Raw genomic sequence first — 15,817 nt, 5'->3', positions numbered from 1 at the left:
AGTAAAAAGTAGTTACACTGATAGAAGTAATTAACCCTGATTGGCAAGAGGAAGTAAGGCTGCTCTCTCACAATAGCAGCAGGGAGGAATAGATATGGTACCTATGAGATCCACTTTGGGCCTCCTGGTACTCCCTTGCCCCACTGTAACTGTGAACAGACATGTGCAGCAACCCTGAACTGAGAAAGTTATGACTATCAAGCATTTAGCACCTCAGGGTAAGTTGCACAACCAGCTGAGCTACCAACATCTGATGAGGTACCTTCTGAGGGTAAGGGAATTTAGAATGAATATTGAGAAGGGACAAGATGAGTTGCTGCTCAAGATCAACTACGGTGACAGGGGCTGTAGCTCATCTCAGTAACCTCCTTCTTGTTAGTTCCTCCCAGGAAGAAAGGCCTCTGGAACCTCTGTGCAGAAGTAAATCTATGCAGCTCAAGGGATGCACTGTGGCAGTTGCGAGAATGTGCCTCACAGACCTCCAGCTAGAGACAGCATAACTGACCAGGGGTCCTAGCTGCTGCTGCTGCACTATGAAACACATCACTGATTTTATGCCGAGGCCACTCCTTCCACAGGCTGCTCCCAGCCAATGATTGGATGTGGCAAGAGTATTAAGGTACACCCACTCTTGGGAGAGGCAGAACTACTCTATGACTGACTTTTATTTATTTATTTATTTTTGAGATGAAGTCTCACTCTGTCTCCCAGGCTGGAGTGCAGTGGTGTAATCTTGGCTCACTACAACCTACACCTCCTGGGTTCAAGCCGTTCTCCTGCCTCAGCCTCCTGAGTAGCTGGGATTATAGGTGCTCACCACCACTGGCTAATTTTTGTATTTTTAGTAGAGATGGGGTTTCACCATGTTAGCCAGGCTGGTCTTGAACTCCTGATCTCAGGTGATCCACCTGTCTTGGCCTCCCAAAGTGCTGGGATTATAGGTGTGAGCCACCGTGCCCAGCCTGTATGACTGACTTTGGCTTGAAGACTCCCCAGTGACTGTGCTGAATCTTCTTTAGACAAGGACAACCTTAGACAAGCCAGCCTAGAATGCTTCCCCCCAACTTTTCTCAGATCTGCATTGTGACTTGATAACTGTCCCAGCCATACAAGACTTTCTTCCTATTTTTCTCAAATATGCATTTCCGCAATAAAACCTTGTGCAGTTAATGTCATCATGGTCTCTGCTTCTCAGAGGACCTGAACTTTGTAGCTTAGATGTGAGGGGTAAGGAGAAAGAAGAGTTCAGAATTAACCTCTGGTTTCTGGCTTGGGCAACTGAGTGCATGGTGATTGTCAGTCACTGAGATAAGGAAGACCAGGGATCTCCATTTAAAGAGAAAAGACATAGCAAGAGGACAGAGCGGGGGTGTGTGGAAGGACAAAAGGAAGGAAAGGCAGAGAGGCCTCAGGTTAGGAGGACAGTTCCACTTGCTACAGGTTTCTGTTGCAGATGAAGTTACTCCTTCCCCACTGAAGCCTGGTCCCAATTCTGTAAATCTTTTTTTTTTTTTTTCTTTTTTTGAGACGGAGTCTCGCTCTGTTGCCCGGGCTGGAGTGCAGTGGCCAGATCTCAGCTCACTGCAAGCTCCGCCTCCCGGGTTTACACCATTCTCGTGCCTCAGCCTCCCCAGTAGCTGGGACTACAGGCACCCGCCACCTCTCCCGGCTAGATTTTTGTATTTTTTAGTAGAGACGGGGTTTCACCATATTAACCAGGATGGTCTTGATCTCCTGACCTCGTGATCCGCCCGTCTTGGCCTCCCAAAGTGCTGGGATTACAGGCTTGAGCCACCGCGCCCGGCCCCAATTCTGTAAATCTCAAGAGCAGCTCTAACCTCACTCATGGCTCAAAAACAGATTCTCATAAAAACGTGAGTAAGGGGATTGAACAGAAGAAACCTACCCTGGGGTTTCTGTCTTAGCTTGGGCTGCTATAACAAAATACCACAGTTTGGGTGGCTTAAACAACAGACATTTATTGTAGCCACCTTCTCTCCGTGTTGCTCATATAGCCTTTCCATGGTATATATGGAGAGAGAGAGAGAGAGAGAGAGAAAGAGAGAGAGACCATCACATTGTGGGTTAGGGCTTCAACATACAGAGGGGTGCAAACATTCAATCCATAACAGTTTCTTTCAGCCATGTTGAAAAGTGCTCATTCTCAGACACTCAGGCTTTATAAAGTCCTGTGCCATGTGGACACTTAGCATAGATGGCCCTAGGCTGTTTTCAGTTCCTTACAAGAAAAAGAAGGTAAACTCTGGCTTACAGAACTTAGCAAGGTCTCCTCAAATAGCCCCTCGCTCTCAGAAAGGTGCCACTCTTTTCTATAGGCTTCTTGCAGACCCTATTCTTCAGTCTTTGAAAGTGGTGTCTGGGGCACAACTGGTTTATAGGGAACATTTATTAACTTATTTCCCCTTATCTCCCTGCTCTTATCCCTCACCTACTCTTTTATCTGCAAGTAAATTAAAAAAGGGGGGGAACTACATGTGTGAACACAATAATTTCCAGAACAAACCCGGAAATCAATTATTGATAGCTGTGTGAAGTGTTGCAAACAGGGGCATGTTGGACTGCTGTGGCTGAGTGGAGAACAAAAAGCATTATCACCAGATACACAAGGCTAGATTCATTTCCTTGAAAATGCAGAACAGTTTAAAATATTGCTAAGGGACAAAGAGATTTTTATCTGGTGTTAACTCATTGATTTTTAGTGAAAAATACTTTTTAACAATTATTTTTTTCAGGATTTAATGTTGATAATGTCAGTCCTTAATGCATGTCAATTATTTTATTATTCCTCTATGGGTTTCCTAGTGTTGTGCTATGGATTGTCCTTAGTCTGCAGTGAAATGCTTCTGCCCAGCCATCTCTCCATTCATGTGAACCCAGCATTCCAGTGTTTGCTCCAACTTCAGAACAGTGGTGAAGGGAATTGACATTGTTGATAAGATATCGCTTTGTGTATTGGTTTCTCCCTGTTAATAACTGAATGCTTCAACAAATTTATCAGCCCTACTTGCTTAACAAATATGTTAAAACCGGAACTGTGGTTCCAAAGGCTCCAAAGTAAAGAGGACAAAATATTCCTAGGTTGAAAATTTCCCTCATGCAATAAATGTGAGTTCAAAGAAGCTATAGAATTAAGCATTGTGCTTTTCATGTGAAATTCAATTCGACAAATATTTATTGTTAAAAAAACTTCTTTTACCTTCCCCTTCTTAATACAGTGGGTCCTGTAGAAGGAGGAAATTTAGTGCCAAACAATGAACTATTTTCATTTGAGTTTATCAGAGGTCATCCAAAGGACTGAAGAGTTGTGGAAATTTCTCCTCTTCTCCTCCAGTTCTATGGTTTTCCTCCCTGGTCTGCCTTTTTTTTTTTTTTTTTTCTTTTTTAACACTAGTTCCAAACATCCACATATAATAGAAAAATGCTGAATTCAGATGTTTTGTCTTATCCTGTTAATTTATTTGGGGCCACATCAATTCACATTTCCTAAGTTCTTATCAGTCAGCAACAATTGCCCAGGCTCCATAGTCTGTTGGATTGACCGAGTCTGGCTTACATCATAATGGAGGAAGCAAGAACTCTCTCATATGACCCAGAAATTCCCAGGAAAGTAGACAACGCATGAATGCATATGTGACTGTCATTGGTGTATTCAGACACATCCATTGCTCAAAGACAAGTGGTTCTTTGTACATCTCTAATCAGATATCTACACTGGGATTCCTAGGGGTTGCTTGGCTAGTTGGAGAAGGCCTAAGATTGTGTAGTGAAGAAATTCAGAAGAATTTTGAGCAGAGTTGGTGTCAAGGAGGGTCAGGGAGCAGGAATATTTCTTAGGAAAGGTGATATGTAGGAGAAGGTATGGACAAGTGACATCCTGGGTTAAGGTACTGATGTAAAATATCAGCCCCAGGGTTCAGGGTTTCTTGAAGCCCATCCTTGGAGCTTCTAGGGATCTATAAAGTCCAGGTTAGGAGCTGCTGCTATGACACCTGCCTGAACAGACAGAAGTTAGTGTGGTATAGGCCAGGAAAGGCAGAAAGGGGAGCAGAAGGCAGGGAAAATAGTTCTGTTTCTCAAACCAAAGGGAATGCTGAAGGATGGATGTGGGGGCCCTGAGAAGTTGCAGGTAGAGTGGCTCAGATGACAGGAGGCCTTCTCAAAAAGACACAGGAAAGACTTCGGGCTATGAACCTAAAGAGGCTCCAACTACCAGTGACCTGGCTTCTGAACACATCTCATCAACTCTTATACAGGGTTGAAGATTTCCCTCTTACAAGTTCACTGGGGACCAGGTGCAGTGGCTCATGCCTGTAATCCCAGCACTTTGGGAGGCCAAGGTGGGCAGATCACTTGAGGTCAGGAGTTTGAGACCAGTCTGGCCAATATGGTGAAATCCTGTCTCTACTAAAAATACAAAGATTATCCAGGCATGGTAGAACATGCCTGTAGTCCCAGCCACTCGGGAGGCCAACGCAGGAGAATCACTTGAACCCGGGAGGTGCAGGTTGCAGTGAGCCAAGATCATGCCACTGCACTCCAGCCTGGGCGACAGAGTGAGACTCCGCCTCAAAAAAAAAAAGAGTTAGAATAGGGAAGAGATTTCACTCTTCTGAATAAAACAAAACAACTTAATGTTTGTCATCAGGGAGTACAAATACCATCCATATTGATATAATTCTATTTTTCTCTTCTATTTTCCTTGGTAGAAAGTGACAATTGCTTCTTTGGTTTACAGAGCCCTTTCATTCTCACAGTGAGCCTGAGGTCAGTTATTTTCTGCACTTTTCAAGGGAGTTGAGGCTCTGGGCAGTTTAGGGGCTTGTCTAGTTCCCTCCGCCTGGGGTGGCTGGAGGCATAACTCCAAGCTCAGTGCTACTTCCATCATACTTTCTACTTGGTTATTGGTCAGACAGGTCCTACTTTTGTGTTTGGGATTTCACTGCATTGCTGATGCTCACATTCATCCTTACCTGACAAAGGCCATTAACTACATCACTGATCTCTGCTTTGACCACTTGTTCAATAGTTTTAGCCACTGGGCTAGCAATTGCGAGGCACTAAGATATGTGACCCACCTGAGACCCAGGAATGCATTGCCACTCCCACAGATGGGGTCCTCTAGTTACCCCTGAGCAAGGAGGAGGAGCACTAATCTCCACTCCCCTTCACAGGAAAGAACAGCCAATCTGTCCAATTACAGAGAACTTTGGAAAGATGCCAAGGAACTCTGAGCCCAGAATTGATGAGGTCCAGAGAAGAAATTCAGCTCCAAAAGGAAGAGGGGAGACCTACAAGCTGTTTCTGGGATCCTTGGACACATAGAAAACCAGAAGCCATCAATGAGTGCGGCAGCTTTAATTCCTTCATGTAGGACCTGCTATGTTAGAATCCAAAGTCTGCTCAGGAGCAGGCCTACCTGCTCACACTACAGCATCCAGGGGGAACTGTGGATACCTGCTCATGGCCAAGACAGGTGACTGAGCAGAGGATGGCTCCAAAGAAGATTACTAAGAGCTCATTTCAGGGGCAGTGGGGAATAGGCCACAGGTGAGTGCTAACACCTTGGGAAATGTGGAGACTGCCACATCAGTGGAGGACAACAAAGCTGGCTTCCTGAGACTGAGAGGAGGCTCATACAAGGGGCATCTTGGGGAAAAAGGAGCCTTTCTGCAGCCACTGTGACTGACACTGGAGAATCACTTCCTACATTCTTTTTTTTTTTTTTTTTTGAGACGGAGTCTCGCTCTGTCGCCCAGGCTGGAGTGCAGTGGCCGGATCTCAGCTCACTGCAAGCTCCGCCTCCCGGGTTCACGCCAGTTCTCCTGCCTCAGCCTCCTGAGTAGCTGGGACTACAGGCGCCTGCCACCTCGGCCGGCTAGTTTTTTGTATTTTTTAAAGTAGAGATGGGGTTTCACCATGTTAGCCGGGATGGTCTCGATCTCCTGACCTTGTGATCCGCCCGTCTCGGACTTCTTACATTCTAAATCACTGGGCCTTTGGACTGCAGGCGCTTGTTCATTGCTTATTTGTGGTGATGGGCTCTCTTTCCTTTTCATCAAACTTTGTGCTTGCGAAGGGGTGTTTGTACCACCTTACAGGGTCTCTGTCCATAATTTTGATTCAAGCTAAACTGAACAAGTGCAGGATATGTTGGCTCCAAGGTTATGGCAGGATACAGCTTTCTCCAGGTGAAATAATCCCTTTATAACCCCCATAATATATCCACAAACAGGCAGGATTAGTATGTGGGTCACCTTAAAAATCTGGTGAACCCCCTCTTGTTCCCAAGTGTCTGTGTTTGAGGGAACTTAGTAAAGGGAGGAGCTTCCGGGGAACTTTTTGTGTTTAGTCTCAATTCGCCAATGATTTACTTCCCCTGTGTTGTTGAATTGGAAGATTGGGTGGCGATTTATCAGAAAGTGCAGCAGGAAAAACTTGTTGTTTCTAAGATCTCAAATACTGGTTAACTGCAAGTTTCCAGCTAGAAGGTAGGCTCTGATTCACTGTTTTGTATTTTCTAAAACAGTTATAAGTAATTTGAAAGATAGACCTGCCAAGAATTGAGATCTGTGTTCTGCTTGGTTAGAGCTAACATTTATGGTGAGGAAAACACTGCAGGTAACAATTCAGAGCCTGGACTTTGGTGGCAGGTGGATGCAAGTTACCGTCACAGCTCTGCTACTTGATAATTGTGTGATCTTGGCAATTTATTTAACTCTGGAGCCTTCAGTTTGCTTGCTTTGTTAATTTTTTTTCTTAGTTCTATTAGTTTTTCAATTATGTTTTCTGAAACTAGAGATACTTTTGCCTCTTTTAATATTCATAGTAGAAATTTCTTTCTCTTGTTTTATTGCATTGGTTACAATTATGAGACTGTAACCAATGATGTCAGTGACAATGACAATGGGCATTCATATCATATTCCTGATCTTAATGGGATGTTTCAAATGTTTCATATTAAGTGTGATAATTACTGTATGTTCTGGTAAACATTGTTCAAAATCAGCTTAAGAAAGTTTCCTTGTACTTTAAAAAAATTGTGAATGAATCTTAAAGTTAGTCACATTCTTGGCATCTCTTGAACCAAAATGATATGGCTTTTCTTCTTTAGCCTGTTAAGATAATGCATTTTATCAATAGTTTTCCCTATTAACTAATTATTTTTAATGTCAAATCATTTAAAATCTAAGATAAATCCTGATTGGTTATGATGCATTTTTCTTTCTCACACATTTCTTGTCTTTTTTTTTTTTTTTTTAATTTTTGTGATAATTTTCACTATGCTGCCCAAGCTAGTCTCAAACTCTTGGACTCAGGGGATCCTCCTGCCTCAGCCTCCCTAGTAGTTGAGACTACAGGCATGTGCCACCATGCCTGGCTGCATTTTTTCTTTTTAATATTGCTGGACTTGATTTCATAATATTTTATTTAGGATATTTAAAATTTAAGTTTTTAAATGATATTCATGTATCATTTTCTCATGTGCTATCTTTGTCAGCCTTTGCAGCTGTGATTTTTAATTAATTGTGTTGATTTAAAGGAGCAGGCTGGCACAGAGAAGAGGACATGAAGAAGGAGCTCCAGCTCTCCCTTTCAGTCATCTTGATGTTTGCCTGTGGCTTCCTCTACAAGTTCATCCAGAAGTCCAGCTGCCTCTTCTGCTTGCCTTCTTTCAAATCCCAGCAGGGGTTGGAAGCCCTCCTGAGCCACAGACGCGGCATTGTGTTTCTAGAGACCTCAGAGAGAATGGAGCCGACCCACTTGGTCTCCTGTGCTGTAGAGTCTGCTGCCAAGATTTATCCTGAGCGGCCCGTGGTGTTCTTTATGAAGGGTCTTACTGATTCCACACCGATGCCCTCAAACTCCGCATACCCAGCTTTTTCCTTCCTCTCAGCAATAGACAACGTTTTCCTCTTCCCTTTGGATATGAAAAGGCTGTTTGAAGACACACCATTGTTTTCATGGTACAATCAAGTAAGTGTTCAGGGAACTTAAAATGTCAACAAATTGTATATATGGGTAAACTGAGGGTAAGGACTCAGGTCGGAGACGGAACTAGAACTCACATTTGGGTCGACTCTCATTTAGCCCTCTTTTTACCATGTTGGGAACTGATTCAAATAAACAAGGGAGACTTGTGTTAGGTGCATCTTTATTCTCGTCTTTTGCTTCTAGCCTTATTTCTTTTAGGATCTTGGTTACTTTGGAGACTGTTCTTAACTGAATGAGTTTTTATATCTTTATAGGACACTTATTTTTCACTATAGTTTTAAATCCACTTATGTTAAACTTTTTTTTTTTTTTTTTTTTTTTTGCACCTAAAGGGGAAACCAGGCAATATTTAACATGAAATGATGTAAGTAGAAAATTCATGAAGGATCGGTGAAATGCTGCGATACGGATTGGGTTATATTAAGATATGCTTGAGAAACCATTGGAGCTCGGAGGAATTTTGTAATCCTCATGATAGTAGCAGACCATAATAAGGGAATAACATGCCAATCTAATATTTCTCTTATAGAAGAGCTGAAAGCAGGTTGCTTAAGGAAATTATAGTACAACCACTCAATGATTCCATCATACAGGCTTTAACTATGATTTTTTAAAACTGACGTCCTATGAAGACCATAACACAATATGGAATTAAAACCACCTTATATCATAATGTAATTATATATAATGTAATTATAGTAGTTATAACGATTTAAGTTATGCAAAAACCCACACACATCTATTGAAAAAAAAAAAGACCTCAAAGAACTATACAACACACAGTAATAGTAGGTGTTTTAGTATAATTGGCTTAGGAGTGAATTTAGTGATGAGAATGTATTGATTTTACAAATAAAATTATTTTAGAAAACAAAAAGTAATTTAAAAATTAACATAAAAATAATACTATTCGCATTGGGTGTGCTGGCATGCACCTGTAGTCTCAGCTACTCCGGAGGCCGAGGCAGGAGGATTGCTGGAGCCCAGGAGTTCAAAGGCCAGCCTGGGCAACATAGCGAGACTCTGTCTCAAACAAACACACAAGCAAAAATAATACTATTTGCTTGCCACATAAAGTTCTGTCTAAATTCTAATAATAGGATGTAGCAAATATTAGCAAACTTTTTTTTTTCTGTATAGGGCCAGATAGTAAATATTTTTGGCTTTGTGGGCTAAGGTGGCAAAATTGAGGATATTATGAAGGTACTTGTGGTAGTTTCCTCTGTCTGCTGTAACTAATTACCACCAACCTGGTGGTGTAAAACAACAGAAATTCATTCTCTCACAGTTCTGGAGGTCAGAAGTCCCAGATTATTTTCACTGGGCCAATATCAAAGTGCTAGCAGGGCTGTGTTTCCTCCTGAGTTCCTAGGGAAGGATGATCCCTTGCCTCTGACAAGCTTCTGTGGCTGCTGGCATTCCTTGGTCAATAGCCCCTCACTCCAATCTCTGTCTCCATCTTCAAATCTCTTTTCCTCTGTGTGTGTAAAATCTCCCTCTGTCTCTCCCTTTAAATGACACTTGTGATTGCATTTAGAGCCCATCCAGGATAATCTCCCCGTCTTAAGTTTCCTAATGACATCTGCAAAGATACTTTTGCCATATAAGGTAACATTAACAGGTTCCAGGAATTAAGACCTGAGGTCTTTGGGTAGCCATTATTTAGCCTACTCCCTGCCCCACCTCATTTCCCTGGAAACCGGGTGGACTCTCCTGGGTGGAGGGCATGCATGTACTTAGTTGCTGTCAGCTGGAGACATTTTTTGGACTAAGTGACAGACCTGATGGGGAGGGATCTGGTGGGCCAGAAAGGTAGGGGCTGGGGTTGGGAGTGGCTGCTGGGGTCAGTTTATTCTTGGCCTCAGTGACTTCTAGATCCCAAAGTGCCTATCTCTCCTTCTGAAGAGCCCTGAAGTCCTCAAATTGGGACTCATCAGGAGGAGGTGGGGCAGTTCATGGATTGAGTTTCCACTGTGTTGGCAGTGCCAACAGCAGAGTTTCGAAAAAGCAGGTGGCACTGCCCTGTGCAGTGGCAGGGCGGGCAGAGGGATAGGGAGGCAGTTTCTGGGAGTGGAGGGGATACCCCAGCTTGGTCTTTGTGGCTCTCAGTGCTAACTTGCTAGAGGGTGCTCCCAGACTCTACAAGTTTCCTGATGCCTGGGCTAGACTAACACCACCTGATATAGTTTGAATATATGTCCTCACCAAATCTCATGTGGAATTGTAATCTCCATTGTTGGAGGTGGGGCCTGGCAGGAGGTAATTGGGTCATGGGGGTGGATCCCTCATGACTTGGTGCTGTCCTCAGGATAGGGAGTGGGTTCTCACAAGATCTGGTTGTTTAAAAGTGTGTGGCACCTACCCCCTGCGACTCTCTCTCTTGCTCCTGCTCTTGCCATGTGATGCGCCTACTCCTGCTTCACCTTCAGTTGTGAGTAAAAGCTCCCTGAGGCCTCCCCAGAAGCCAAGCAAATGCTGTTGCTTTGCTTCCTGTACAGCCTGCAGAACTGTGAGCCAATCAAATGTCCTTTCTTTATAAATTACCCAGTCTTAGGTATTTCCTTATAGGAATGCAAGAACAGCCTAACACACTGCCTAAATTGTATTTTGCTCCTTGAAAAAAATCTGTAATTAAATTATTTTGGGAGAAGCTGCATACCACATCCTTTTCTTCCAGATGAATCACGCACATGAGGATATTAAAGCCTCTTTATCATTCTGAACTAAAGAAATTTAACTGGATTCAACCCATCACTTCCTAAACTTATTTGAGCATGGAACCCTCTTTCAGTGTGACACATAAGTAATCTCTTGGCACTGATGTTCCATGGAACACAGTTTAGGTTGCTCTAAGCTGCACCTTAATTTTACTATGTTGGATTTTAGGAGCAAGATGGGCTCTGAGCTAGAGAGCTCCTAAGTGTTTGCTCCGTCTGAGCCTGCAGGATACTACAGTAGGCTGTACATCTACAGGGATCACACCATAATACCCTAGGGATGCTGAGCTCTGGCATGTGCTTTCCCAGTTAGGCCACCACAGGATAGCTGGGAACCACCTGTTAGGAAAGACTCAAGGTGCCATCACTTCCTCATGACCACTGGGTTTGCTGCACTGATCTGGGCTACTGTAGCCCTTGATGATGCCCAGGAATTAGAACTATGGGCATAGGGTGGGGATGGGCGACTATTCTCTGAGCAGCTAGAACCTTCAACCTCTTTCTGTTAGTCATCCTTATTGGTGCGCTTATGTTGTTTTTGTTTTGTTTTGTTTTGAGATGCAGTCTCACTCTGTCGCCCAGGCTGGAGTGCAGTGGTGCGATCTCGGCTCACCAGAACCTCCGCTTCCCGGGTTCAAGCAATTCTCCTGCCTCAGCCTCCCAAGTAGCTGGGACTATAAGCATGCACCACTACACCCAGCTAATTTTTGTATTTATAGTAGAGATGGGGTTTCACCATGTTGGCCAGGATGGTCTCGATTTCTTGACTTTGTGTTCCACCCACCTCGGTCTCCCAAAGAGCTGGGATTACTGCGTAAGCTACTGCGCCCTGCCCCGGTCATAATTTTTAACTTAAAAAAAATATAGGAATGATCATAGTACCTATTTTTGAGGACTTGTGTAGATTAAAAAGAGCTTGGAACAATTATTGATAAATGTTAGCTATTATTATTAGGTTTTTGGCAATTGTATACAATGTGACAATTTTTTTTTGAGACGGAATTTTGCTCTCTCACCCAGGCTGGAGTGCAGTGGTACGATCTCAGCTCACTGCAACCTCCACCTCCCAGGTTCAAGTGATTCTCCTGCCTCAGCCTCCGGAGTAGCTGGGATTACAGGCACCCGCCACCCGCCTGGCTATTTTTTTTTTGTATTTTTAGTAGAGATGGGATTTCACTGTGTTGGCCAGGCTGGTCTCCAACTCTTAACTTCATGATCTGCCCGCCTCTGCCTCCCAAAGTGCTGGGATTACAGGCATGAGCCACCCCCGCCCAGCCTATTTTTTTTTTTTTTTTTTTGAGATGGAGTTTCACTCTTGTCACCCAGGCTGGAGTGCAATGGCACGATCTTGGCTCACTGCAACCTCTGCCTCCCAGGTTCAAGTGATTCTCCTGTCTCAGCCTCCCTAGTAGCTGGGATTACAGGTACCTGTCACCATGCCAAGCTAATTTTTGTATTTTTAGTGGAGACGGGGCTTCACCACGTTGGCCAGGCTGGTCTCGAACTCCTGACCTCAGGTAATCCACCCACTTCAGCCTCCCAAAGTGCTGGAATTATAGGTGTGAGCCACCACGCCCAGCACAATGTGACAATTTTTAACAACTTATGAAGATTTCTGCAAAGTTTTAGTTGACCTGCTTTCATTTGACTCAATAGCAGAATTTTAAAGACTGTTTATTTTGTCAAAAGCCAGGGGTGGTTGTTTAACCTTTTAACCAATGTCTTTAAAATTAAAAAACAAACAAACAAACAAAACATTTTGCTTTCTATTTCTCTTCAAAATGTTAGCATTCCATATGAGAACATTGACATTTATGCTGATTTATTTTTGTTCTTTTTAAAGTAATTTTCTGTTTTGCCCACATTTTAGCCTTTGCAGTCATCTGTGACTCCTCTCTTTCCCACCCCACATCTAGCCCATCAGAAAATTCTGACCAGCTTCATCTTCATTATGTGCCCTTCCCTCACCCCCACTGTTAGCACCATCATCTCTTGTCTGGATTATGTCAACCGACTCCTAACTTGCCTTTGCTTCTGCCCTTGCCACCTACCAACCCTACCCCAGACTGATTTCCACACAGCAGCCAGAGTGACCCTTTGCACACTAATTGAGATCACTTCCCTCCTTTCTTCTAAACCTTCCAAATAACTTCAGTCTTGGCCCCAGCCTACATATTCTAGCCTCCCTCCCCACCCCTGTCCAATTTTGATCTCCTTGCCTACCCCACTCCCTTCTCTACTCTGCTTCAGCCCACTGCCTCCTCCTTGTTCCCGCGCATGGCAAGTGTGCTTTTGCCTCAGGGCCCTTGTATTCACTGGGATACAGACCTGAGCTTCAGTGACTTTTATGCAGTGCATTTGTGGAACTATATGAACCAGGAGGGGAGGTCTGTGGTTAGAGGAAGCAACACACTGGTGGACAATCTCTATTGCAAGAGAAGAGAGTTCTAGGAGTTCCCTCCTCCTGGAACTCTCTTTTCTCAGCTATGGGCATGGTTCACCCACCCACTTCATTCCAGTTTCTGGGGGAACTAATGTAATACAGTGCTCCACCCTGGCCTCTTCACAGTCCCTTCACCCAGCTTTTTTTCTTCATAGTTGTTGTCTGTCAACATCTGACACATAATGTTTATTTATTATCTGTCTCCTCCCAGTAGGGTTTTCTCTTTGTTTGTTCACTGCTGTATCCTTAGCAGTTTTAATAGAATTTGGCACATAGTAAATAGTTCCTCAATAAATATTATTAGAGGAATTAATAAATGAGCAAAGGTATGCATTTTAAGGTTCTTTTTACCAATTTTTCAAATAGCAGACATACTGATTTTTTCTTTGTCAGTTGTTAGCATTTTAAGGGCTTTATTTGGTTCTTCCTCTACAGTTTTTTTTTTTTTTTTTTTTTTTTTTTTTTGAGACGGAGTCTCACTCTGTCCACCAGGCTGGAGTGCAGTGGCCCGATCTCGGCTCATTGCAAGCTCCGCCTCCTGGGTTCACGCCATTCTCCTGCCTCAGCCTCCCTAGTAGCTGGGACTACAGGCGCCCGCCACCGCGCCCGGCTAATTTTTTGTATTTTTAGTAGAGACGGGGTTTCACCGTGGTCTCGATCTCCTGACCTTGTGATCCGCCCGCCTCGGCCTCCCAAGTGCTGGGATTACAGGCGTGAGCCACCGTGCCCGGCCTACAGTTTCATATTTGTAGTTTACGTCACCCACATTGAAGAATGAATCATACAGTGCATTGTGAAATCTTTTCTGGATTTCTTCTTTATCTTTCCAATGCTTTAATGTTTTTAAAAAAACATTTCATGAAATCTTTAAAAGGTGCTAAAACCTTTCCATTGATGCTGATTGCTGCCAACTTTTTACTTAAATGAAAAATTTTGGAGTGAGGTAAATTTGGTAAATTTGCAAAATCGGGCTTGTGGCAAGTAGGATTTGGGGAAGCTGGCTTATTTAACCCCTCCCCAGCTTCTCTGGGCCTGGCCTCCTGCTGTGATGCCCCTCCCTCTTCCCCCTGGCTACTTGGGACTGATTTGCACCTGCTCCTGCAGATCAACACCAGCATAGAGAGACACTGGCTCCACATCAGCTCGGACGCATCCCGCCTGGCCATCATCTGGAAATACGGTGGCATCTACATGGACACCGATGTCATCTCCATCAGGCCCATACCTGAGGAGAACTTTTTGGCTGCCCAGGCTTCTCGGTTCTCTAGTAATGGAGTATTTGGGTTCCTCCCCCAGCACCCCTTTTTGTGGAAATGCATGGAAAACTTTGTTGAACACTATAATTCAGACATCTGGGGCAACCAAGGCCCTGATTTGATGACAAGGATGTTGAGGGTATGGTGTAAACTTGAAGACTTCCAGGAGCTGAGCGACCTCAGGTGCCTGAACATATCCTTCCTACACCCCCAAAGATTTTACCCCATCTCCTATTCAGAGTGGAGGCGCTACTATGAAGTGTGGGATAGAGAGCCAAGCTTCAATGACTCCTACGCCCTGCATTTGTGGAACTACATGAACCAGGAGGGGCGGGATGTGATTAGAGGAAGCAATACACTGGTGGAAAATCTCTATCGCAAGCACTGTCCCGGGACTTACAGAGACCTGATTCAAGGCTCAGAGGGGTCAGTGACTGGGGAGCTGGGTCCAGGTAACAAAGAGAGCTAATACTGGGTTGCTGCTGCTGCAGTGTGGAAATGGACATTTCCTGGAGTGCCACATTTTCACTTTATCTCCACTGTCCTTTGGGGGGGGGGGGTGGGTAGAGGGTTACCTCTCAAATGTCAGTTAGGATTAGCTTTCTCTGTCTATAATAGAACAATCCCAAATAATACTGGCTATAAAACATACACTCATGGTCCATGTGGCTGCTTGACCTCCAACCCACCATGTTTGCATTTCAGGCAGTAGGATGAAGAAAAGAGGAAAGGTGCACTTGCTTTATTTTGTGAAGACTTCCTGCTAGTACCATATAACACTTCCTCTTACATTGCACTGACTGAGATGTAGCTGCAAGAGAGGCTGGGAAGTTTAAGGAGGAAGAAAAAATGGGTACTGGGGTAGGCAGCTAACAGTTTTGCCACATGTTCTATTCAATACAGTAAAATTAATTCCAGGACCTGTTAGAGCATTGACTGAGGTAAAAAGAGACTTGATTTCTAGTCCTGATTTTGACATTCATTAATGCATTCAGTCAATAAATATTAACTGAGCCTGGTCTATGTGCCAAGCATTGATTTAGATGCTACAGATACAGCTGGATCAAGCAGATGAGGTCCTCAGCACTTATATCCTAATCCCTGGCCTCATGACCCTGGGACAGTCTCCTCTCCTCCCCAGGGTGTCTGGTGTTCTCTACCCTACCTCTTTCCAATATACACTTTAACCCTGTCATAATTGGCCCATAGAAACAAATTACAAACTCAGGCTATTTAAAACTGCTGCCCTTTTTAGATTCACATAAAAATTTACCTCCTGCATTTCAAAATGTCATGTTCAAAACACCATAAATAAACACAAATTTTATTTGTCAATTACAAATAAATTATTTATTTATTTTCAGGAGGTATGAGAATTATACTATTAT

General features: G+C 43.7%; 1 protein-coding gene across 1 annotated transcript; it reads left to right on the top strand.

Moving 5' to 3' along the window:
• The first annotated feature begins 6,462 nt into the window (after positions 1-6,462).
• Positions 6,463-15,443, top strand: A4GNT (alpha-1,4-N-acetylglucosaminyltransferase). Its single transcript, XM_010363296.2, has 3 exons — positions 6,463-6,639; positions 7,562-7,995; positions 14,278-15,443. Exons 2-3 carry the CDS (start codon positions 7,588-7,590, stop codon positions 14,896-14,898), a joined length of 1,029 nt encoding a protein of 342 aa, XP_010361598.1. The 5' UTR covers positions 6,463-6,639; positions 7,562-7,587; the 3' UTR covers positions 14,899-15,443.
• The last annotated feature ends 374 nt before the right edge of the window (positions 15,444-15,817 follow it).

The sequence above is a fragment of the Rhinopithecus roxellana genome, chromosome 1 (assembly GCF_007565055.1).
Source record: "Rhinopithecus roxellana isolate Shanxi Qingling chromosome 1, ASM756505v1, whole genome shotgun sequence".
Taxonomy (NCBI): domain Eukaryota; kingdom Metazoa; phylum Chordata; class Mammalia; order Primates; family Cercopithecidae; genus Rhinopithecus; species Rhinopithecus roxellana.
The sequence above is the reverse complement of the archived record's forward strand: the minus strand, read 5'-3'. Positions and strand labels throughout refer to the sequence as shown.